General features: G+C 46.6%; 1 protein-coding gene across 1 annotated transcript in view; it reads left to right on the forward strand.

The window, feature by feature from the left end:
* Ankh (ANKH inorganic pyrophosphate transport regulator) overlaps positions 1–25,407 on the forward strand; it is a 146,677-nt gene that overhangs the window by 107,301 nt on the left and 13,969 nt on the right. Inside the window, exons 5-8 of the mRNA XM_008821772.2 lie at positions 877–1,047; positions 3,342–3,476; positions 5,798–5,890; positions 10,544–10,639. Coding sequence (XP_008819994.1) covers positions 877–1,047; positions 3,342–3,476; positions 5,798–5,890; positions 10,544–10,639 — 495 coding nt within the window. The remainder of the gene's footprint in view (positions 1–876; positions 1,048–3,341; positions 3,477–5,797; positions 5,891–10,543; positions 10,640–25,407) is intronic.

The following is a 25,407-nucleotide window of genomic DNA, read 5'->3' on the forward strand; positions in this document are numbered from 1 at the left end:
GTGCTGTTCTTTTAGTGAATTTCACCTTGTAAATATTCTTAACCATTTGCTCCTGTACATCACTGACCACCCCTGCTTTTTCTGAGGGGCATACACAGTGTCCATCCTTAAAGGGGAAGATCTCTACTATACTTGGGAAGGTCTAAGAGGCCAAAGTTTGTAGATATTTCTTTTTGTTTGTTAACCAGAAATGCAGTTCCCTTAAAAGAGTCATATACAAATCCCGTGTAAGCTCAAGCCAGACAAAATCCCAACATAGACATGGGGGAGTGGGTAAGAAACCCCAACTCAACCTGAGGAATTGTTGGCAACCCATAGCTGCTGGGACAGGGAAAGTCAGTCTCATTTAAGGGTATAACTCTTGGTAGATTAACCAGGCTCCAGTGGATAGACCCATACCAAAGCACATTTGGGGAACACAAATTTGACTATAGGCATGTGGGTGTGGGTGTGGGGGGTGGGTGTGGGTGTGGGTGTGTGCAGTGTGTGTGTGCGTATTCATCTATAATTTATATATATAATACAAAAAATTGGGGAGGAGGTAGCAAGGGAAATACAGATAGGGGACGGGATCTAAATACAATAAAAACATATTGTATTAAATTTGCAAAAATTCAGTTTTAAAAAGAGGCTCTTAATGGTAAATCTAACAAAATCATGGTTGGGCTCCTCCAGTGAACCCCAGACTCTGCATGTGGGTTGTGGAGATCAGTATTGAGGCAAAGCCTGTTGTCTGCATCAGCAGTAGGGTTCCTGTTCCACATCCTGCCAGGCTCAGGAAGGAGGGTCTGGGCCTCTGTGACAGCTCCTCTCCTCCTGCTGACCTGTCCTGTGGACAGCTCTCCTCCCACTGACCTGACCTCTCCTCCCTCACAGGTTGTTTTCGTAGCCATTTTGCTTCACAGTCACCTGGAATGCCGGGAGCCCCTGCTTATCCCCATCCTCTCGCTGTACATGGGTGCACTTGTGCGTTGCACCACACTGTGCCTGGGCTACTACAAGAACATCCATGACATCATCCCAGATAGGAGTGGCCCGGAGCTGGGGGTACGCCTTTTTATTTATTTACTAAGTGCAAGCTAACAGGATTCACTGTGCTCTTTTCCTATACGTATGTGCCATGTGTTGATCATACCCACCCACCCTGCTTCTGCTCTCTCCCCATTCCCCTGTCCTTGTCCCCATAAGGCCCCTCTCCCCCAGGTGGTCCTTCCCTGCTTAACCACAGTCTGTCCAAGACCCAGAAAATAACATTACATTCCGGTTCTGTATGAAATAAGAACTGGATGTAGTAAGCACAGACTGTTACGTGGTACCCAAAGTCAGGTGCTAGGTGGTATCTGAGGGGAGACACTTGGAGAACAGTGAACTTCAAGGATGGAAAATCATGTTAGATGTTGCCATCCAGCCTCTTCCTCGTATATGAGGAGACAAGGCATAGAGTGTCATGTCCGTTCAAGGGCAGATGCAGCGCTCATACCTCCCTGTACTCTACTGAAACCTCTTTCACTCCTCTTTTGATATTTTTAACTTCACAGTAGAGACCCAGACTGTCCTAATCTCTTAATCAGGCACCTACCTCCTAGGGGCCGAACAAAAGTGACAGAAAATCTTGAGATAGGGTACATAGCTTCAAACAGGGAGACCAACACAGAAGGAACAATTAGACAAACAACTAGATGCGTCGAGACGGCACATACGGCAGAGAGAACCTAAGAGCCTCCAAATTGAGGGCCGGGATATGGTCATCCCTAAGAAGCCTCCTTGGAGAAGTTTAAGTTTGACCTGGGCCTTAAAAGTCAAATAAAGCCGGGCATGGTGGCCTTTAATCCCAGTATTCAGGAGGCAGAGGCAGAGGCAGGCGGATCTCTGTGAGTTGAAGGCCAGCTTGGCTTACGTAGTAAGTGCAGGCCAGCTGGGGCTATAGAGAGACCCTGTCTCAAAAAGACCAAAAGGAAAAAAAAAGTCAAATAAGACTGACCACTTGGGATTAGATAACCTATCAGGGAGCTCGTCCCTGGAAAACATACACACACATACCCCTCCCTTTCAGCAGCCATCAATGGCCTGTCAACTGGTGTTTCATTATGCAGATCACATTTAGACAACCATATTGTTGAGATTTCATGAGTGCAGCTTCCTGGTCATGTCTAGAAAACATTGTCTAACCGGGGGTGTCCAGTAGGCTGAGAGTGAAGGTCACAAAACTGAGAGGCAGTGGTGGGAAGAGTGTGTGTGGGAAACACAGTAAATATAGTTCTCATGCATGAAAGTCTCAAAAATTAAGTCAAATAGGAAGCAAAAGTGAAACACAACCTGTCACAAGAGGCCAGTGTCCTGCTTGTCACAAGCACCCGCAGTATCAGGCTTGGCCTGCTTCTTGTTCCTCCCCCAGTTCATTAGACTCCACTGGGTTTCTCTCCATCTGACTGTAAGAAAGAGAGGAATGTTCATGTGTACCCCTGAGCACATCCCACACTCCCCCAGCCTGCAGTATGACCACATGTTGCTCTCGTCAAGTCACAGCAGTAATTGTGTTGACCACATACCTCCATCCAGGGTCAGGCTGTCACTGAAATTCTTCCTAGTTCTTTCCACCATTTGGCCAACCACATTAGTGTTGACAGGAGCAATCTGTCTCTCAACCTTCAGTCACCAGCAAAGGGAAAGAAATGAAAGTGGCCGAGATGGTTCTGTAATGTAACTCATGCTCTCTTAAGAATGGGAACCAAAAGTTCATAACAAAACCAGGCTTCAAAGATAGCACTGGCCCTGTCTGCAGGGGTTGTAAGACATGGCTGCGTCTTTTGCTCTTTTATTTCACTTACGGTTGGCACAGTGTTTGTGGCTTCTGGAAAGCTCTGAGGGAGGGTGAGCACCTCTGTAGCTGATTTAAACAATGCTGAAATAATTGGGCATATTCGTTTACATTGATTATAATAAGTTTTCTGTCGTGTCGTGCCCCCCCCACCCCGCCCTGCTGCCATGCCTTCGAGCCAGTCACTGTGATGATATAAACAGAGACTAATTCCAGGTCTCAGAGCTGGGCTCCACCTTGGTGGGAGACTGAGTCCCATATGGAAAACAGTGGATGGGATCCCTCAAGCTTCAGTGCATGCTTTGATTTCATAGTAGCTTGTCAGCTGTCTGAATTGATTTCTAATAAGGCTGTACACCTAATTTTCATTCAACTTGGCATGTCTATAGAGGCTTTTCTGTATGCTTCTGTTAAGTGTAACAAATTTGCTCGTGAGTGGCCTAAGGTGGGAAGGCTTTGATTTTGAGCTGCTTTCTGTTCTACTTCTGGAGCCTAGTCAACTTTGATCTGTTTCTTAACACAGGGTGATGCAACAATAAGAAAGATGCTGAGCTTCTGGTGGCCTTTGGCTCTGATTCTGGCCACACAGCGAATCAGTCGCCCCATCGTCAACCTCTTTGTTTCCCGGGACCTTGGTGGCAGCTCCGAGGCTACAGAGGTAGTGTGCTTCGGGGTGCGGGCACTTGTGGTCACAGTGAGGGATTAAGGTGATTCAAACGTGTCTCCAGTTCCTCTCAGGTGCTCAGGTAATTCCAAAGCGTCAAGTCATACAACAGTGACAATAGGACGCCATGAAACCAGGAGAAAATACCTACTTTATCCTTCTCATTTACCACACGAGGACCTGAGAGGGCGGAAAGACAGGGACAGAACTAACTAGAAGCTGGGACAGTGAGAGCCTCCTGGGTTTCTGACTCCCTCCCACGGCCTTCCCATTTCTCCATGGTGCCGGCATGCCGCCTCTTACTGTAGTTGTAGAGGATGGAGATACATGCTGTGTGGGAGCTCTGGCAGTGCCCAGAGGGCCAGGGCCAATGCCTCTGTGCTGCCGCAGCCTCGCGTCACCTGCTCTGCCCCAGCCTCACACGCGTGCTCTGCCCCAGCCTCACACACATGCTGCCCCATGGGCTCTTGGCAGTCAGCCCTCCTCCAGATGAGGCTCTCCTGTATTCACTCCTGTACTTAGCTCCAGAAATGTATCTGGAAACTGGCAGCCATGCCACAGAAAGACTTGACTCATCTGTTCCCTGCTCTAAGTTAGGGATGAACAAATAGAGTGACTTCATTGTTTCCTCCTCCACTGCCTTCTGGAGAATTCATTCTGTCGCTGGCATCACCGATTCTTCGGGAAGGCTGGTGACCTTTCATTAAGGCCTTCAGTTTACATGTGGCTCTTGCAATGGAGCAGCTGAGGCCTTTGCACCGTCAGCAGCTCAGCAGCTGCCCAGCCTGGAGCATCCTGTCCAGGAAACAGCCAATTTCCCCGCCTGGGAAGAGCTCCTGTTGGCCAGGAGAAGGTGCCCATAAATCAAATGCAGGACACTTTCTCTGGCCTCGGTTTGATCCTGGATTTTGATTGAATCATAGCTGTCATCTTGGGTGGCTGTTGTGGCACAGCAGCTTTTGAAGTTAAATTCTGAGTTTCCCAGTAAACAGTCTGGAACCCCTATGACTTGTGTGCTAGAATTCCATGATCCCGTAAAGCAAACCAAAAAGGACAGATTTTATATTAAAATATTTCCAAATTTCCAGCAACAGCATGGAAACACAGCATGTGGGGACAGAGCTGACATTAATGTATCATATACTTATGTCTCAGGCATTTATGGTTTTAGGCAGTCCCTGTCAGTCCTATGCAGTGAATAGTACCATATTACCAGTCTTGTTGCTGCAGAGAAACAGGGAGTGGCAGGGAGAGTCCCCATCTCAGTCAGCCAGCTCATAAGCAGTGAGAGGAAGGTTTAGGTCTAGGGCTGCTTAATCACCGTGCTCTTTTTGTTATACCACAGTTTCCTCACACAGCTGTTGACTGCCTCATGCTTCTTGGGCATGTACTGGGCACAGGTGCACTGCTCTTTAAAATAGAGAGAACCTGATTTCCTCACCAGTGAGTTAGTGTTAACTCTGCTGGAATGTAGTGTTAGATGCTGTTGGTTCATTTTTTCTCCTTTTCATTCATGTAAAATAGAAAGCTGTCTTTTCATGGAAACATGTCAGCAGGGTTTCCTATATGAAGCATTCGATGGTTTTATTAATTTTTTTAATTCTTATACCGACTGAGCAGCCTGAAATGAGTTGAGTTGGAGAGAAAGGAGCACGTCACTGATAAACATAATGCCAGCCTCTGTGAAGGACAGCATGGAGGTGGAGTGGCGGAGCCAAGCCAAGACTGCTCCTCATGTCATTTTGAGACCCAAGATTGGGCTTGAGGGGCTGGGGAGATGGCTCAGGTGAGGACCAGAGTTCAGATCCCCACACCCACATAAATGGGCATCATGGCACACCTATAATCCAGAGCATGGGAGGTGGAGACAACTGGTCGAATGGATGGGCTCTGGATTCAAGTGATACCCACCTCCACATATATGGCAGAGGGTGATTGAGGAAGATAAACAGTGTCAAACCCTGGCCTCCAAACACGTACAGCACATGTACCCACACTTACGTGAACAGACATTTACACATACATGCCAAAGACACTGACTGGAGGGCTTGGTTAGGCCCAATGGAAAGAGGAAAGATTCTAGAGTGTGAGGAGCCTGGGTTGAAAATCTTTGCTTCGTAAGTAGATGCTCTAGCCTGGTCCTCATTAGATTCATGTGAAGCAGCACCTTCCTCATGTCCTTACTCTGTTCCAGCCTGTCTTGTGGCTGCCCCATACGTGGACAGATGTGCCACTGGCCTTGTCATTTGGCCTGGCAATTCCTGGAGGACTTCCTGCTGGTGCCCATGCTAACGCTGTCCACTCTTCTCTTGCAGGCAGTGGCGATTTTGACAGCTACCTACCCCGTGGGTCACATGCCATATGGCTGGTTGACAGAAATCCGTGCTGTCTATCCCGCTTTTGACAAGGTGAGACCTGCGTGGTATGATGTCAGAAACACACTTTGTAAAATTGCTGCTTGATAGACAGTGGTCTCCAAGGAGAAGCACTACTGTTTCTCGAGCCTTCCTTTATAAAATTAATGTGGTGATGGAGCACTGGAGGTACCTGGGACATTTTTCTCTGGGAGTGACAGAGAAAACTGAAGCTTATCTTGGTATAGGTCTGCTAATGCTTTTCCAAATTAGTGTTCCTATGGTCACATTATTCCTCCTGAGAGAGTATTTGCAAAAGGAAAGAAAGTTCCCTAAAAATCAAATATATTGGATTTGATTTCTGTGGTTTGTTGTTTAGTCAAACTTGTGCCTTGCAGACTCTGTACTAGATGACTGAGATGTGGACATGTAAGGCTAGGGCCTTTAGCTCATACGTACATGACTATCTTTCGTGACTGGAACACACCCACTGTATCCATATAGCAAGACTTGTATTCTGTTTGGTTTGGTTTCATATATGTGCCTATGTGAGTTTATAAGCACCGCACGTGTCCAGGTGCCCAGAGAGGTAAGAGAGCACCTGATTCCCTGGAACCAGAGTTACAGGCAGTTGTGGGTGCTGGAAACAGAACCTGGATCCTCTGCAAAAGCAGTAAGTGCTCTTAACCACTGAGCCATCGCCTCTCCCATTCACCACCCCAATTTTGGTTTTTCAGCCTCAGTGAACAGCATCCCTCCTGTGACTGCTGGCCCCTCCAAGAGAGGCATCTAACCCTCCTGACCTCTTTTCTACAGCTTGATTTAACTGCTGTACTTGTCAGTCAGTAAACATCCATTTTGTTGCATCTATATCACTTCAAAGTATAGGCTATGGGGGCTGGAGAGATGACTCAGCAGTTAAGAGCACTGGCTGCTCTTGCAGAGGACTCGGGTTCGATTCCCAGTACCCACATGGTGGCTAACAACCATCTATAACTCCAGTTCTAGAGGAATTCATCGCCCTCTTCTGACCTTTGCAGGCATTACATGACACAGGTACACTTTTATACAGGCAGGCAATGCATTCATACATATAAAATAAAATTAATAAATAAGACAATAAAAAAAAAACTTTAGGATTTTGCACTGAAAAAAGTAGCTAGCATGCACACCAAAAAATAAAATAAAATGAAATGAAAAATAGTGTATAGTGTTCCAAAAGGAAAAGAAGAAAAGAAACTACAGTAGCAATAGCTATTGCTTTGCCTTGGTTTTTCCTAGCAGGAGCTCAGAGCTATTGCTGCCACCGTTTTCTCTTATCCCAGCAACACCCAGTGAATAAGGAAAGAAAAGCCCCTGGCCAGGGGCCCCACAGGCCAAAATGGGCAGTGGGCTCTGACTCTATCACCGCATCCCAGTTCATCCTCCCCTAACCCTCACTCCAGCTTCCTGTGGGTACAAGAGCCCTGGGAAGCCATGCAGAAAAGTCCAGGGCACAGGTTTCTCTTTCTCTCACAGCACCAGCTTCTGAAATGTCTCCTTTTACTGTTGGGAAGATAAGATTTATAGAGTACAGGCCTCAAGACAGGTGCCCGACTCCCCTTCCCCAAGCTCATACCCTGAGCCCAAGATATTCCCCCAAGTCTAGACAGAGACCACCCACTGTCAGTCTAACACTTCCTCTGCTCCTGTGGTTCCACATGCAGGATTTTCCTGTCACTGCACATTCTCTCTCTCGTCGCTCTCTTGCGCTCTCGCTCTCGCTCTCTCCCTCTCTCTGTGTGTGTGTGCTCATACCCCACAATGCCCAGCCCACTGCTATCCTTCCTCATCTCTATCACCTTCTTTTTGTGGATACACACACTGACTGTCCGACTTGAAGTCTGACTTGTCTCTCTATTGTAGCGATCCTACCAGGTAACCTAGCATGAAATGAGCTAATGATCTTTCTAAGGACTGCTGATGTGGCCCTCCCTCAGCAGTCTGTTGGTTCACACCAACCACCAGTTGCAAACATTTGCATGCAACACCAGCACAAAGAGCTTCATCTAAAAAGTATTTTTAGTTGCTTTCCACAGGCCCCTGACTCAAGGCCTGAGTCACTTTTAAGAGAGTGCAGACCCTCTGTTTTGTGAGCTAATGTATTCTATAGATAGAATCAGTGCTTTCATTTCAAGGAACATGCGTATGGTATAAATCCTAGAAAACCAACACAGATGGATGCCTCTGCTGAGTTTCATTTCTAGCTTCGGAGAGTAAGATTATGTAATGTAACTTAAAGACAAGAGCAGGCACTGCCATGGTAGAGCTTTGACGGGACATTCCATCTCAAATTGCTCTTGGCCACCTTGAAATAATAAAACTTAACAGTACCACACTGTGTGGCTTCAGTTGGAACACCCAAGAGAAACATTGTTTGAGTCTTAATCACAGAGGTTGGGAGCTTTGAAAACTTTCTTTAATGAGCCTACCTCTGGCTAGAAACTGGAGTTACTCAGAATCCTTTGGAATCCTCACCATTGTTTCCACACGTTCCAGTGAACAATCCCAGCCACGTTTGGGAATGCCATCGGGCCACCAACGACTTGGAGCCCTGTGTGGACTTCCTAATTTCACTGTCCTGATTTCCAAAGTCTTTAGCTTCTCTGTGGGTTCCAGAGGAGATTAAACTTTTTCACATACCGTGTAGTGGTTCTGACTAAATATTAACCAAGAGTTTCCATAATGTTCAGTTATCATCAGTAACAAGATAGATAGATTGCGGAAGCTGATGAAACTGCTTGTCCAGTACTGCTTGTGAATTCAGTTCAAGCACATCTGAAAAGACATGTGCTCATAAATACACAGGTGAAGCAGCCTGATTCTCACTGTGTGGTCCCCTTCGCACTCAGCCAGCAGGCAGCACTCTCTCAGACCCTGGAGTAAGTGGCAGTGCTTGGGATTTAGGCCTTTCTATGGCAGCACCCATTACCCACTGTTCTATTTTTCTCTGTGTTGCTGTGATAAAATACTCTGACCAAAAGCAACTTAGGGGAGGCAAGCATTTATTCAGCTTATAACTCTAGGCTCGAGTCCATAGAGGAAAAGTCAAGACAGATGCAAGCAGGTAGTCAATAGCACATGGATGGTCAAGGGCAGAGGAGTGAGTCCACATGGGCTTGCTTGCCAGCATTCCTCTCATGCTGTACTGTTCAGGAAACCCCTAGGGAATGCTGCCACCCACAGTGGCTGGATCTTCCACATCAATTAACACAATTAAGAAACCCCCCCACAGAGTGTGCCCACAAGCCAGCCTCATCTAAATAATTCTTCACTGAGACTCTCTTCTAGGTGATTTTGGACTGCAGCAAGCTGACAGTTAAAGCTAACCAGGAAACACTCAGAAAAGCAGATACATTTCAGAGAATATATATATATATATATATTCTAATGTTTTCACAGGTGACATCTTTGGGGGAAGTGTGAGTAGCAAAGGTAAACTAGATTACTCTGGAAGATCAGTGGTGGTTGCATGTGAGCCAGGTGTCATGGGTTTTTATTCTTCAGCTCTGGGACTAATTTGATCCCTAATGAGGCAGGGGTTCTTCTCCAATTTTTCTAGTGTGGGGCCAGGCACTCGTGTTGGGACAGAGCCTGCTTGGCTGTGGACTGGAACAGCCTCAGCAGGCCTCTGTTGCTGTACTTTATTTGTTTGTTTGTTTGTTTTTGAGCTAGGATATCCCTTTAGCCCTAATTGGCCTTGCACTATGTAGACCAGACTGGCCTTGATCTCACAGAGATCTGCCTGCCTCTGCCTCCCAAGTGCTGGGATTAAAACGGTATGCCTCCCCACCAGGCTCATCACTGTAGGCGTTAATGATCCATGAGAGAACACTGGAACCACTTGCAGGATTTGCTTACAATTTAGTGTAGGAAATGCTCTGACAGCCTGATATGTTCATGACAGATTGTACTAAATGCTTCTGAGCCAAAGTGTTAGGAGACACAGGGTACTTCATCTCAGAGAGGTGCATCAGGGTCTAAACATGTGCAGGACACAGTGTCTACCTAAATACAGCTCCAGAGTCACCAAGAGTAAAGCCTGAAACAATCTTTAAGTCAAAGCTTGGAGAGACTTTGAGGAGCAATTATGAAGGGAAAATGGTGGGCCTCGAAGAGAAGTGTGTTTTGAAAGCCAGGAGATCAACAAGAGCAGGAAAAAACACAGATATGGGGAACAGCTGGGAGCACCATTTGGGATGCCCGTAGAGGACTAAAGTGGGAAGGTGAGTCTGGGTCAGACTGATCAGGGCTTTAGGTGCTCAGGGGAAATGATGTCCATTTGGTAGGGAGGTAGGGATCCCCAGAGGTCACTGAGCACAGCTGTGGCATTTAAGGAGACAGCCTTGGTGGCCAGGCATAGGGTCTGCTGGAGCCCAAAGGGGACACATGAGTCAGGAAGCAAGCCTCAGAGCCAAGGCCGGGCGGGGTGAGGTGGCAGCCTACTGCCAAGGGCAGAGGATTGAATGAGCCTGGAGCTCCCTCTGGTTAATGTTCCTGGACAGGAACCTGACAGCTGTTTGAGAGATCCAATGTGCCAGCCATCTTCCAAGCTGTCACTTGAAGTCCAATCTTGAGACACATCAAATAAAGATGCTCTTTGAGATCTGGGAGCGGGTCAGCCAAGGATAATCCAGTCCCGTCATCACTGCTGTTCTCTTTCCCCAGAATAACCCCAGCAATAAACTGGCAAACACAAGCAGCACAGTCACCGCAGCCCACATCAAGAGGTTCACGTTTGTCTGCATGGCGCTGTCACTGACGGTAAGGGGGAGTCTCTCTCTCTCTCTCTCTCTCTCTCTCTCTCTCTCTCTCATGCGTGCGCGTGCGCACTCTCTCTCTCTCTCTGGTTATATCTGTTCAAAAAGAGGGAAATTGCCATCTTTTTAAAAATATTATTTATTTTTATTTTATGTGTATGAGTGTATTGCCTGCATGTATGTGTGGGCACCCGTGTCGTGCAGTGCTGCAGAGGTCAGATTCCCCTGGAACTGGAGTTAAGGATGGTTCGTAGCCACCATGTGGGTGCTGGGAATCAAACCCAGGCCCTCTGCAAGAGCAGTCAGTGCTCTTAACCGCTGAGCCATCTCTCCAGCCCCGGAAATTGCCAGCTTAAAGGAAGAAATTCTATATTTCATAAGGTGATGCCTGACTAGATGAATTACATGATTGTTGTTCAAGACCATTGACTCTAAGTACTTTCAGCACTTCTTGGGCCCCTGACATGATCAAGAAAGGCAGGCTTTGCCTGAATGTGAATAATACTGTTGTCTATTTTGTTTGCTTATGTATGTAGGGGTAGTGTGTATGTGTGTGTGTGTGTGTGTGTGTGTGTGTATGTGTTTTCTCATGTGTGGGTACACATGTGCCGTCTTCCTTGATCCCTGTTTACTGAAGTGGGCCTCTCATTTATCCTGGAGCTTCCCATTCAGCTAGTATAGCTAACCAGCCTGTCTCAAGGGATCCTCTCTGTCCACCTCCCTAACATTAGGGTTACAGTCAGGCCATCACACTTGCTGGCCTTTATGTGGGTGTGGGAGACCCAAACTCTACTCCTTATGCTTGCACAGCAAGCACTTGATCCACTGAGCCGTACCCCTCTGCCCCTTTGTGTCTAGTTTTGTTTTGTTTTGTTTTGTTTGAGACGCGATCTCATATAGCCTAGACTGGCCTTGGCCTTGAACTCACTGTGTAACAAAGGATGATCTTCAACTCCTAATCTTCCTGCCTCTACCTCCCCAAGTGCTAGAATTACAGGTGCATACCACCATACCTAGCTTAAATTTCTTTTATATTTGTGTGTGTGTGTGTTTGTGTATGTGTGTGTGTGTATGTGTGTGTGTGTGTGTGAACCTAGGGCATTGCATATCCTAGGTAAGTGCTCTGTCTCAGAGCTGTACCCCAGCCCAATACTCTTGTCTTGCCGCATAATTTCCAGCTCACTTTTTAAACTCCCAAGGTGAGCTTTGTAAACATGATGGCCCTTTCCCAGATTTAACTGATAGTGTTTTGGTTTCCCTAATGAAAGCTCCTTTCCTAATTACATTATGCTAATAGAGCCAACTTATTTAGCCATATTTGAGGGTGCCTTCTGGATCCCAAACTCTGTCCAGGAGCCTACAGCTGTGAACAAAGGCGTATAACACTAAGCCATTGGTGTCACCTGTTGGCGTCTGGGTGCACATTCATATGCAACACATTCTGCCTTTACCAAGCTCCCGTGGGCAATTCAGACATGGGAAATCATGTTCAGAAAACACAAGATATGCACACCCTGTAGAAGCCAAAGGACATGGTATATACTTTAAGATTGATAGTTAAAACATTTACTAAAAAAATCAAGCAAACTTACGTAGTAGAGTGGACTCTGCCCTTGTAGGTTGCAAAGTGTAGATGAGAAAAGTACTAAAAAAGAAATATGGAGCCTTGGAATGTAGCTTAGTTTTCCTTTGTTGTAGCTATTCTGTGCCTTTTAGGGCCTGTAGAACTTAATTTCCATTTATGAATACTATATAAACATTGTACAATTACCTGAATGTGTTATCATAAATAGCCAATGCAGGGGTTGGAGAGATAGCTCGGTGGTTAAGAGCACTGGCTGCTCTTGCAGAGGACCCAGGTTCAGTTCCCAGCACCCACTTGGCAGCTAACAACTGTCTGTAACTCCAGGTCCAGGGAATCCAACACCCTCTTCTGACCTCTGTGGACATTGCACAACACCGGTGCACTTACATACATGCAGGCAAAACACTCATACACAAAAAATAAAAATAGTAAGTAAAATATTTTAAAAATTAAAAATAAATAGCCAGTGCAGAGGGCCAAGGGCTAAAGTGTTGGGTTACACCGAGAACAGGAAGACAGTAGCCGCTGTCCTTGCCAGTGTCCTAAGAACCATTTAGCCCGATGAGCAGCACTGGTGGTCTTTAGAAGCATGCCCTACACGTGCTCTAAACCTCCAGTGGACACTCTTCCAAAGCCTACAGCTTAATGTCTGATCCAGCGTATGACATGGACAACTCTGGGCAAATGGCCCATCACAGAAGGCCTCTGACACCACTGAGTCAATAACTTCATGTCCTCAACAGCTGTCACCACCAGCACTGCCCCTCCAGCCATCTGTGCCTGTGTAATGGGGGTGACAGACACTCATGTGAAGGTTCCTTGCTGGGGAGGAATTTCTGATCACACGTATGGATGGAATTGACCCGTGACCTCGGGCGACCCTGTTCTCTGTTGGCATTTTTTCCTTCTGTGATGTGCCAGTTTTTCCATAGTTCCCTAAAATGTTAGCAAAACACTGAGCAACTCTGAAGCTCTTCAAAGGAGTATTTTAGGAAAAAAACAGAGAAGTTTCTATTCCAGGAACAGACCTCAGCTTTTGGAGACTTGTTAAATGACTTGGAGTCAAAAGTTGAGTTGAAGCCACATTCTGGGCTTGGGGCCTCATCCGCTCAGAGAGCTGACAGTTTGGGGCCTCTGCTGGCTCAGCTGTGGAACGTTGGCCTCCCATCTTTGACATGAAAATACCTTCCCTAGCTGAACTTGAGTGAGAAGGAGATCATGACCCACTGGGTGTGAGGACAGTCCTTCGCACTTTGGGGTCATGGCTAATGGTTTGTACCTCTGAACATTCGCTGTTCTGTAACTTTACTTTGAAATTATAATGGTCTGGAAAAAATTCTTATATTTACGAGAAAGATTTTATTTCTTTAATTATTCTAATCCCAGGTAAAGGAAATGTCTGTAACTAGTAGTATCTCCATAAATTTTTATCTTAGAAATAGACTCAGAAGCCCTTACAGAAAGAAAATGTGGAGATTAAGAGCCAAAGCCTGTAATTTTTTCAGAAAAAGAAACAGCTTAGCCAAGTGATCCATCCAAGTACCCAGTTACAACCTGCTAGAACTCAGCCACCTGGAACTCAGTGCCTTGAAGTTCATTGTCTCCAAAGAACAAGAGTAAATGTTGGTCCCCATCCCTCCAGCCTGGGATACTGACTCCATGTTTGAAGAAGTTGCGATTTCTTCAACATTATAAGCCACAGAATTTGAGTTTGTGGCTCATTTGTCCTTAACAGTAAAATCTACCTTCACTGGAAGAATTGTCACTAAAAGACATGTGAAAAATGTCAAACTAGATTTTTCTGACTAGACCATTTAACTGTCACTATGTGTACAAACCTTTTGATATCACATAGCATATTCATTCTTTTTTTTTTTTTTTTTTTTTGGAGACAGGGTCTCTCTATAGCCCCAGCTAACCTGAAACTCACTATGTAGACCAGGCTGGCCTTGAACTCACAGAGATCTGCATTACTCTGCCTCCCAAGCTCTAGGATCAAAGGCGTGCACCACCACACCCAGCCTGGCACATTCATTCTTGAACATCGGCTAGTGCTCTTAGACACTGAGCTTCACAAAGCAGGTCAGCATAGTCTAGGACCCACCATCCAGGAATTAACCAATCAATCATCAGCTCTTAGCTATGGCACTGAGCTTCACAAAGCAGGTCAGCATAGTCTAGGACCCACCATCCAGGAATTAACCAATCAATCATCAGCTCTTAGCTATGGCACTTGCTCTTTGTGATGATGAATTCAGGAGGAATGTAGAACAGAAAACAGTCCTTCCTGTTGTTATTCATGTTAACATCTTGCCTTCGGACCTTCAGCTCTCCCTCCGCAGGGAGAACAGGCTAATCTCTTAACCATCTGATGGGACAGAGGTAAGGGAAGCCGAGATAGTGGATCCAAAAGATCCAGTTCAAAATTGTAGATTGACAGATCATTGACCCCCCACCCCCTTAAGAGTAAGAATAGAGTAGAAACCTGGGTTAGCAAAGAGTCTGCAAATTGTCTGTTTAAAGAAAGGAAAGGAGAGTCCAAAAATAGACACAGAGCAGGGACTAGACAGACAGCTCAGCAGTTAAGAGCACTTGATGCTAGAGGATCTGAGTTGTTTCCAGTGCACACACCCACCAGGCAGCTTGTAACCACCTGTAATTCTAACTCCAGGGGTCTGATGCCCTCTTCTGGCTTCCTCAGGTACCTACACACACAGCATACCTATAGATGTACATATATACACACAGGAATAAAATACAGGGAGAGAAAGAGAGCGGGAGAGAGGGAAAGAAGGAAAGAAGGATGAAAATTCCAGGTGTGGTAGTATATAACTTTAATTCCAGAACTTTGGAAGTAGAGGCAGGGAGACCTCTGTGAGTTTGAGGCCAGCCTAGTCTACAAAGCAAGCTCAAGGCCAGCCAGGGTTTACTTGGTGAGACCCTGTCTTTAAAAAAGTATATATATGGACTGGAGAGATGGCTCAGTAGTTAAGAGCACTTACTGCTCTCACAGAGGACCCAGATTTGGTTCCCAGCCCCCACATGGTGGCTAACTCCCATTCCAGGCGGATCCAGTGTCCTCTTCTGGCCTCTATGGACATTGCACACATGGCTGCACTTACATACACATACTCATATACATTTAAAAAAAGTTTGAAACCAGAGTAATGCCATTTAGAAGAAAGCTTTGAAGAATGGCTTGCTTGTGGAAGTGTCATGTTGTAGCCACAAGAGAGGCCAAATTGCACACCAGTGATCCAGATGCAAAAGAGGAAACGATCTTAAAAAACAGGTGTCCACTGGTACATTGTCCCAGCAGATGGTCACTTTCCCCGAACCTTCCTGTATAGCCATGGTGGCTCTCACTTTTATGCCCAACTATAAGTCTGGTGACAGTGTATCTTGGAAGGCCATGTTTGTCCAGGTAGATCATGTTGGGAACATGGGCTGAGGAGGGGTAGGTGTTGGAGTAGGCAGTGAGGGGGTATTCCCCAGCTGGGAAAGAAGCTGCCCACCCTGAGCTGACAAGCCCCACCACTCTGCAGGCCATGAAGCCCCTTATGGTTCCTAGTGGACTCTCAATTTGGGGGGTAGAATAGAACATGCTAACCAGAGTGGCCCATGTCTTCTCAACAGTTTGTCCGTGGGGGACAGTTGTCCCCAAAGGGTGACAGACTACTTGCTTCCAGATGCCAGTTCAGCTTGACGAAAGCCAACCCATCAGACTGCTGAATTTACTGCATTTTCTGATTTATGCAGAACCTGTTTAGGAATTATTTTTCCTTTTAACTCTCCCTGATGTTTGTAACAAATCATGTTGAACAGGGGAGTTTTAATGGCTTTGACTGCTCACAGTTGACCAGTTTCCATTCTGACTTCACAAAGGGCATTTTAAGACCATTTGGTGTTTCTCTTCTGAAGTTCCCTGCTTTGGGGAGCTAGTGCCAAGAGACGTGGAGGAGAATCATGCAGCGCTCGGCTGCCTCTGAAGCCTCCTCCAGCCCCTTTGTATGCAGTGCAAATGGGCACTGGTCCAGATGGATCTTGGCAAGTGGAGCCAGTGGGGCACTTTGTGTACTAGACAGCCTGCAGAACTATCCCCAGCAGCCCCTGAATGCCAGACCCAGATTTAGCCAGAGGAGTGAAGAGGAAGGATCTGGAAGAGGAGAAAGACTGAATGTCAGATAGATGGAGTAGGTGTGCAGATGAGAGGGGTAAGGGTGAGGCTGTCAGTAAAAGAGAGGGGAGGGTGTCACAGAAAGACTGAGCAGAAGGCCAGGTACGAGTCACCAGAGAACTAGGAACTGAGGAGTCCCAATGCCCTGGCGCTCGCAGCAGCCCCCCAGGGCTCCGCCATTCTTTCCAGTGTAAGCTGTGAACGTCAGAAGATTTTAAGGGAGACGTATTTAAGAAACCAGTAAATTAGACAAATTGTGATTACCCATAAGTTGATTTTTGGTGAGCTGACCTGTTTTGAGAATGCAGTATGTGGAATGCAGCTCTCACTAGTGTTTGCACACAGCGCTCGGGTCATGCAAGGTTCTGTTGCATCCCTCTAGCCACCTAAGAATCCATCAGCTTCTACGAGTGGAGGCTGCTTAAAGGAGAGGGCAGGGGTATGTTGTGTGTATCACTGCCACTTAAGACAGAGAAGGAGGCTGGCCAGGATGCCATCAAACAGCATGGCCTCACACAGTAGGGTATAAGGGTATCTGGAGTCATGGCCTGTTAGTATTTAAGGATCTGTTTTTTCACAAAGAAGTCAAAAATGAGGGGCTGGGGAGCTGGCTCAGTGGGTAAAGTGCCTTCAACACCAGCATAAGGATTTGAGCTTCATCTCCAGCACCCACATGAAAGCCTGGCACCACAGTGTGCATCTGTAATCCTAATGCTGGGGGACAGACAGGAATATCCTTCAAACTGGCTAGCCAGTCAGTCTAGACAAATGGGCAAACTCGAGGTTTAGAGGGAAAGATAGAGAACAACCAAGGAAGATACCAGACAACCTCTGCCCTCTGCACCTGCACATACTCGTGCCTGCACATACGTGTGCACACACATGTTCACACACATACACAAAAAGAAGTTAAAGTCAATTTTCATTTACATGTCTAAGCATTGATGAAGACAAGCCCCTGATGTTTGATTGAAGATATTAGATGGAAGACAAGCAGGTACCAGTAGTAGATTTACATTACGTTGCTTGGTTTTAAACTTCTTTTTATTCATGTTCGAAGTCAGTGAAGTATAAGGAGGAAACCATGAACCCACCTGGAACTTTCTATCCTGATTGTCGTGTGTTGGACTGTGTCTGTTCGTACATTGAAACCTAGTACTGACAAGGCAACCTTTCCTGTAAATAGTGTGCAGATGACTTTCTGGTGGGCTTCAAATCCAATGTGGCTGGCACGCAGGCACAGGGAGCATGCAGTGTGAACACGTGTTCTGTAGCCAGGAACAGCAGAAGGCAGGGGAGGCAGCCATCTGATTTCAGACCTCAGGGCTGGGAGATTCCTTCCTGTGGGCCTAAGTCTCTCAGGCACGGTGCTTTGGTCATAGTAGTCCTGGGAAACTAATTTGCTGAGGTTCCTGAGCAAAAGGTGTCATCTTGTGGTCACCTGAGGCTGCGTGGGCTGATTCATCAGACTTTGACTATTCAGCTGACTGCCTTCATTTTTAAATTCTTCCTCTCTTTAGTTTACAAAAGACATTGCTAGTATTTTATTTCCAGAGTCTACGTGTGAGCCAAGGATGTGCTGAGAACTGTTAGCTTCCAGGAGTACCGTGCCTGCCTTGATGGGATTGCTGAGGAGTACTCAGCATGAAGGAGCACTGTGCCTCTTTTCAGGTGCTCCGTTGTGTCTTTGCTGATCGTTTTGAGGGAGGCTTTATTGGCATCATGGCATTGAGGGAAATGGGTACCAGTGTTAGATTTAGGTGACTTTTCTTGCTTTTGCTCCTTTTATTAATTGAATAATTCAGTGCACTGCACTGGGCCCTTGCAAACCCTGGACTAACCTATGTCACTGTCACTACAGAAAAGCTGAAACACTTAGGAAACAGGAAACAATTTACTAGTATTTTATCCAGTGGTATTGTCCTCCCAAATTTTCTCAAAATCTTGATGCTTTCTAATGTTACTAGTTAAAACTCGAAAGTGTATTAGTGTGTGTTCTACTGCTAATAACACAGTATCATATATTTAGTGTTAATGAAAGGAGACCCTTTTTGGCTCATGATTCTGTGACTGAGGCCCTCACGTGGCAGGAGACAGGAAATGTGGGTGTCTGGTGTCCCCACTGTCCACTCTGTCATTCACTACCGCCTCGAGGCCTCACCTGAAGCACCAAAGTCAGATTATAAGTTCACCCACTTAATGCTTCACAATGGGGCTTCCATTTTCAACACATGAACCACTGAGAACTGGCACTACCTACCCAGGCCCTGCCCCACAGACTCTGCCCCATTTGTACACAGTTTACTGTTGAAGACCAGAATAATCCTAAAGGAAGTGGCTGGGCCAAGACCCCTTGGCTTGCCACATGGAAGTGGGGGCTTCCAGAAAGCTTGCTTTAGAACTCTCCCCGTGGCCATTGGAAACATGATTTTTATTAGATCAGCTAAATACAGAACCAAACCCAGCCTGGGCATTTGGTGGGCATTAGAGTGTGGAGGAAGCAACCCTCAGCTCCAGCGGCGCTTAGTCCAGACCCTGCTGACAACTCTCAGGATATACTGGGGAGACTACAGGAATGGTTTCCACTTGAGTACCTGCTCAGGGCTCCCAGGTGCGTTGGGCTCCCTATGAGCCTGTCTCTGCCTCTTGGAAGCCTGAAACAGATTAAATGTCCTTCCACATAGCAGGTTGGGAACCCAGTAAAGTCTAGATAAAGTAGCTCAAAGAACTCTTGAAAATATGTCAAAATACAGGGCTGGGGATGTAGCTCAGTTGGTAGAGTGCTTGCCTAGCATACACGAAGCCCTGGGTTCAATCTCTAGTACCACAGGAATCGGGCATGATAGCACATACTGTAATCCAGAGCTGAAGACAGAAGGGCCATAAGTGCATGTTATCCTCAGCTACATAGTGAGTTCATGTCCTGCCTGGACTATATGAGACTCTGTTTCCAAAAGGAAAAAGGGGGGAAAAAGTATCTCAAAGACTACCAAACAAATGTAGGGTGACAAGCCCTGGGAAGACCTGAAGCATGTGGTCCAAGTGCTGAGTGCCACTTGGAACCTTTACTGAAGTGAGAGGTTGTTGGGCTCAGGAACAGAAGTAAGCAGTCAGAACCTCTGGTCAGCAGAAGAGCTCGTGTTTGCTCTGCCATGGCCATGGTGTGGCCTGCTACAGCTGCACTTAAAATCCAGACTGAAAGCCAGAGTTACCCCAGACTTTGCTCAAAGTGCTCTTTGCTTAAAGGGCTCTCAACCTCAGCCCGAGCTCTAGATCTGATGGGCCACTTGTTCAGGCCCAATAAACAGCTCTGAGTAGTGGCATGAAATTATTCTTAGGGGTCTTTCCACCTCTTCTGAGCCCCAAAGAACCACATTGTGCTGAAAAACAGCATGTGATAACGAAACCTACTTGCCAGCTGCTGAGTGAGAAACGGCTGCCAGAGGTCTCCCCCTGCCCCGCCAGAGGCCTCTTAACTGAGGTGGCTAAAGGGCGAATTGACCCTCAGCAAGAAAGTGAAGCATTTAGGGTCCTCCCATGTGATCTCATCTCAAAATCCTTCATTTAATCACACCTGTTACCAGGAAAAGTGTATTTACTAGTTGTGGTAACGAAGGAGTGCATATTATCTCTGGGTGGTCCTTATGCTCAAAGTACAGGTACTAACAGATACTTTAGAGAAAAATCAAATACAGTAGTCCCTCCTTATCCACAGATTTTCCTTCTGTGGTTTCAGCTGCCTGTGGTCAACCATAGCCCAAAAATACAAGCTGGAAAGTTCCAGAAAGAAGCAGTTCATAAGTTTAAATTGTGTGCAGTTCTGAGTAGCATGATGAAATCCTGTGCCAACTTGCTCTTTTGCCCAAGACATGAATATACCCTTAGTCCAGTGTAACCACTTCGCATGTGTTACACGCCTGTTAGTCACTGGTACGGTTAACCTCATCAACCTCAGTAGATTGAGAAACACCTGGGGGATTAGTAAAACACACCTCTGGGTGTGTCTGGGAGTATTTCCAGGGGATTAACTAAGGAGGAAAGGCAGTACCATCCTGTAGGCTGGAAGCTCAGGTGGAAAGAAAAGGGGGAAAGGAGAACATTCTAGAACTTGGGTAGTTCTCTGCTTCCTGGCCTCTGTGATGGGAGCTGTTCTTCCTGCCATACCTTGCCAGCCATGATGGTCTGAAACAGTGAGCCCAAATCAACCTTTCCTCCCTTGTGTCTCTCATAGCAACAAGTGACCACATCAGATAGTTGGTTGGTAGTGACCATCTCACTTTTCAGGCTGAATGCTTCTGACATTGCAGTGGTTTTATGCACGTCCTCTTCATGTGTTATTGTGGCACTGTGTCACAAATGCCTGTGTCATCATGGCACACACACATCATCCCACGTCATCACAAGAAGGGTGAGCACAGTACAGCAAGATATTTTGAGAGATCAAATTCATAGAGATTTTGTTACAGTATACTGTTGCAGCCACTCTATTTATCAGGTATTACTGTTAGTATCCTGCTGCTCTGCTTCATAAAGGAAACTCTGTTGTTGGTCTCCAGCACAAGGAAGATAAGGACACAGAGTATGTTGCTGTACATGGCTTCAGGCGTCCGCTGAGAGGCCTGGGATGTATTCTGTAAGGATAAGAGGGGACTCTTGTGAAAGGAAAGAGAGGAGGACATGACATTTTGTTCAGGATGTCAGAGAAGACTCCTCTGTGGGGACCATGCCAATGTCAGTCGAATGTGCAGGAGCCTTTTTGCCCATCAGCCCATGACTTATTTTTTCCTCTCCCTGTATCTCCTCTGAGAACATGAAGCACAAGCTCCAATCAGGTCTGACCTGGCCAAGCTTTGACTTACAGTTTTCATTCATGCGCCCTAAAGCCACAGGTGTTTTAAATTAGCCACATGGCATAGTTACTAGGCTAAGTCTGAGCCCAGTAAGATTCAGGTGACCATATTCTTTTGGCAATCCAACACTGTCCCCTTCTGGAATCCTCCTTTGGGATACTGCTGAGCCCCAGCTCCTGGCCTTGCCCACTGTCTGCTGTCACATGGGAGTCCTTTCAGCTTGGCAATGGCAGCAACCAGAGCTCTTGAACATTCAAATTATCACAGAACGCTTCACATCCCTCCCATCTGTCTTGGCCTTCAGATTCCTCTCACCATTCCTGTATACCTTTCTGGTTTTAAGGCACTGCTGGGTCTTAGTCTGATTTGTGCTGCTACCACAGGATCCACAGCCTGCATAGTTTACAGTGGACAGACACTGGAGCCTCTGGAGAAGAGAGAGGGTAGCCAGATACCTCCCCTAGTCTTTGTGGGAATTACTCCATAGCTAGATGCTTCCATTGGGCCTCACTCTCTGCCCAGAGGCCAGCACAGGCCACCCAGCCCTGAGGAGAAGGGTATTTGGGATTTTCACGTCTTAGCTCAAAGCATCAAAATTTCAGACTGCAGAGAGATACATACATCCAGGAGGAGAAAGTAAAAGGAAGGAAGCAACTGGAAAAATCTGCACTGTCAGGTCTCCCTCCAACACTGAGACCTTTACTTTAGGCACAGCTTAACCTCCAACACAGATGGGCTCACTCTGATGGCCTCAGTGTGCTCCAATACTGGTGGGCTCACTGAATCCAAAGACATGGGAGCCCTGTCTCTGCTCTGCCTGCCTCCACCTTTGAAAGGCAGCAAGGTCAATGACAAGGCTTGTATTTATAGTGTCCTAATCCCCAGGAGAGCCAGGCAGCCACCTGCTCCTAGGGTCTGAGCAGTGTGTCTGAGTCAGTGCTGATAAAGACAGGCACCAGGACAAAACACCCTGCTTTGAAGTCAGAAGCCAGAGTCAGAGCCTGCACTGCAGCTCATGTCCTTAGTGTCCTCAGTTCAGAGCCTTTTGCCATATACAAAGGGCCACTAGACTCCTTGGCTCCCAGTCTGTTTAATGGGTAGTACTCTGGGCACATCAGGAACTCCTTGCACTTAGTAGCATCTCATTATTCCAAGGAAGCCACAAGCTTTGTTCTGAGGTCCCTGTGTACTAGAAGTGGTAAAATCCAAGCTGATAAAGAATAAAAAAATTAAAATCACTAGCCCTCAGGGGTGTTGTCCTGGTGGCCCCTGTTGTCCAAATTAGCAGTTTGGTGCCTAAGAATGACCAAGGCTCACCTTCCTCTTGCTGAACTACACCAGCACAGCTGTCACTCATCCATCCTGGAAGATGCTGGGGCCTGTCCCAGCGTTGGTACCATGCTGACCCTTTGTCTGGAACAAAGACTGCCTGTGTAAGACTTTGTTTCTGTGTGCCCTTCCCCCACACCATGAGGTGGAGACTGCTGCCCATTGTTCCCATTATCCTGCAGAAGAAAATAACTCCCTTGTGCATGGGGGATGGAACTGGGACCAAAGGTAAATGAGCAGAGTTCACAACTTTCTCATACAAGGCATGGGGTTCCAATGGCCAGGAACATTCCAGCGTCTTGGGGCATCCTGGAAATAAGGAGAAAGCAAGGATTCTGGGTCCCGAAGGCTCTTTACAGCAGGTGGCCTTGGGGATAGGGATAGTGGCACTGTCCCAGGACTGCATGGGACTAGGTGAAATAACACATGGACAGCCCTGGCCGCCAGGAAGTAGTTGGAAAGGATTTCTCCCAGCAGAACCTCTTCTCTCCGCATTTCTCTCCAAAAGCTGACAACCTCGCTTCTTAACTCAGCACACCTTGTGGATTTGAGAGGTTGACTGATTTGCTGGAGAGACTCAGAAGCGATTGAAACCATTAAGACTGGTCCCTGAAGCCCTCCCTGAGCCTTCCTCATCATAGCCAGTGCATATCCACACGTGTCTTTTGAAGAAGCAAACAAATAACCATATTGTGCTGTTACTGGCAAGTTACAGGTTTTTCAAACTTTTCTTTAAAAAAAATTTGGCATTTGTATGTATGTGTGTTATGCATATGTGTGTGTGCATGTTCTCATGTGTGCAGATACATGTGTATGTCTTGCTCTGTTACTGTCCACTTCACGGACTGAGGCAGGGGCTCTTGCTTAATCCAGAGCTCACCAGTCCCAGCTCTTCTAGCTAGCCAGCTTGCCCAGAGATACCACTTCTGCCTCCCAAGTGCTAGGATTCCAGGCAGCTGACATGCTGCCTGGCTTCATGTGTGGGTGCTGGGGATACAAACTCCAGTTCTCAAGCTTGCGTGGCGGGCACTTTATCCACTGACCCATCTCCCAGGGCCCCTTTTAAAGTATGTTTTCAATGGTAATCAAATCCTCCTAACATAAAATCTACCCTCTTACCCATTTCAACTGTGGTGAGGCACATCCACCCGGTTGTGTTACTTCTGCCATCCATCCATAGGACTCTTCATCTTGCATGAATCTGCATTTCCTATGTCTTTCCCCTGATCCCCAAACAAATTCCAAGTTTACTGCTATATAGTCAGGAAAAAGCCAAACCGAAGGTGGAATTCAGAACATCCTAGACATCCTTCAGATCTGGTAAGAATTGGAAAGAATCATTGTGCAGATACAGCCTGTGGAGCTGGCAGGCATGTGACCCCGAGTGCCCTGTGTGCTGGCACATGGCACCCTCTGCTGTTTGAGATGTCGTATTTCTTCTAGTCAGGTCAGCACCGTGGCTTCCTAAGAATCTGGGGTCACCTTAGGTCTGAAGGACACTCCGGGCTCTCACAGTATGTATTCAACAGGTTCATCCACCCTAGTCATAGGGATGATTTGACTTTCTTATTCTGTAACAGGAGAGAGGTTCTAGAACTACATCTGAAATGCTTATTTTTATCATGAACATGCAATCATAGCATCGGCTTCATTATGGATTATTCAGGATAGATATGCATTAGTGACTGATTACCAAAAAGCCAGACGGAGATTACATGCTACATAAACATGTTGTTGTATGTTTTTCTCTAGCTCTGTAACAGAAAACCATGTTCTGTTTCACTAGTAGACAGAGTTGGTTCCACGTTCAGCCTGCTGACATTTTGCCAGCCTGGCCTTTCTTAAGACGTCTCCAAGTCTCCCCACCATACACTGTGGTCATCATCACCTATCCTCAGGTTTTCCCACCGGTGACTTTCCCAGGGTGATACCAGTACAGAAGCTGTCTCTTCTGGCTTTTCATGGAGTCACCCTTCTTAAGATAGGTCAGCAGTCCCGGTATAGTGGTTCCATGGGATGTATCAGTCACTCCAGTTGTGCTCCATGTCACCCCATCGGTGCTAATGTCCAAAACCAGGCTTACTGGTTACTTTCACACAGCGTCATTATCAGCACATTATTAGGTATTTCCACCCTGGCAAAACAGCATAGCTTTCTCCTTCAGAATTGAGACACATATATCCTTCTCATCTTAAGGAGTCCCATTGGGATGTTGGGCCATCATACAGGGATGTGGTGACTCATCTTAAAATACACCATCTTTAGGAATGCTCTTAGGAAGGGCCCTCTGTCTCAGTGTGGCAAACTGCAGCTAGGACAGAGCAAGGGGTCTCCAGAGGGCAGCACCTTCAATGTGACAATCAAAGGCCAGTGCTGCCCTGGGTGAACATCAGCTCTCGAAAAGACTGGTAAGACAGGTACACCTTGCCCTGGTCCTCCTCCCCAACATGTGTCAAGTCTGTGTGTTTTCCCGTGGACAGGTTTCCAAGATACTGGCTACTGAAACTGAGCTATCAGCTTCCTTTTGATGGAATCTCCTTCCTCCCAAATGCAACCTCTTATATCTCTGTCAAAGTGTACATACATAAGACCCACCTTTTTTCTGTAAACGTAGAGTATAATTTATTTAAAACTTCCTGATTTTTTGAGAGAGAGAGAGAGAGAGAGAGAGAGAGAGAGAGAATGGGACAGAAAGAGAGAGAGATTGTGTGTGAGAGGTGGTTGTAGTGGTTGTTTTACTGGCTGTGTAAATGTTGTGGAGTGGTTGTACTTTTGTGTGTGTGCGTGCATGCGTGTGTGTGTGTGTGTGTGTGTGTGTGTGTTAGAATGAC

Source organism: Nannospalax galili, unplaced genomic scaffold, assembly GCF_000622305.1.
Source record: "Nannospalax galili isolate Female #2095 unplaced genomic scaffold, S.galili_v1.0 scaffold207, whole genome shotgun sequence".
In the NCBI taxonomy this organism is placed as follows: domain Eukaryota; kingdom Metazoa; phylum Chordata; class Mammalia; order Rodentia; family Spalacidae; genus Nannospalax; species Nannospalax galili.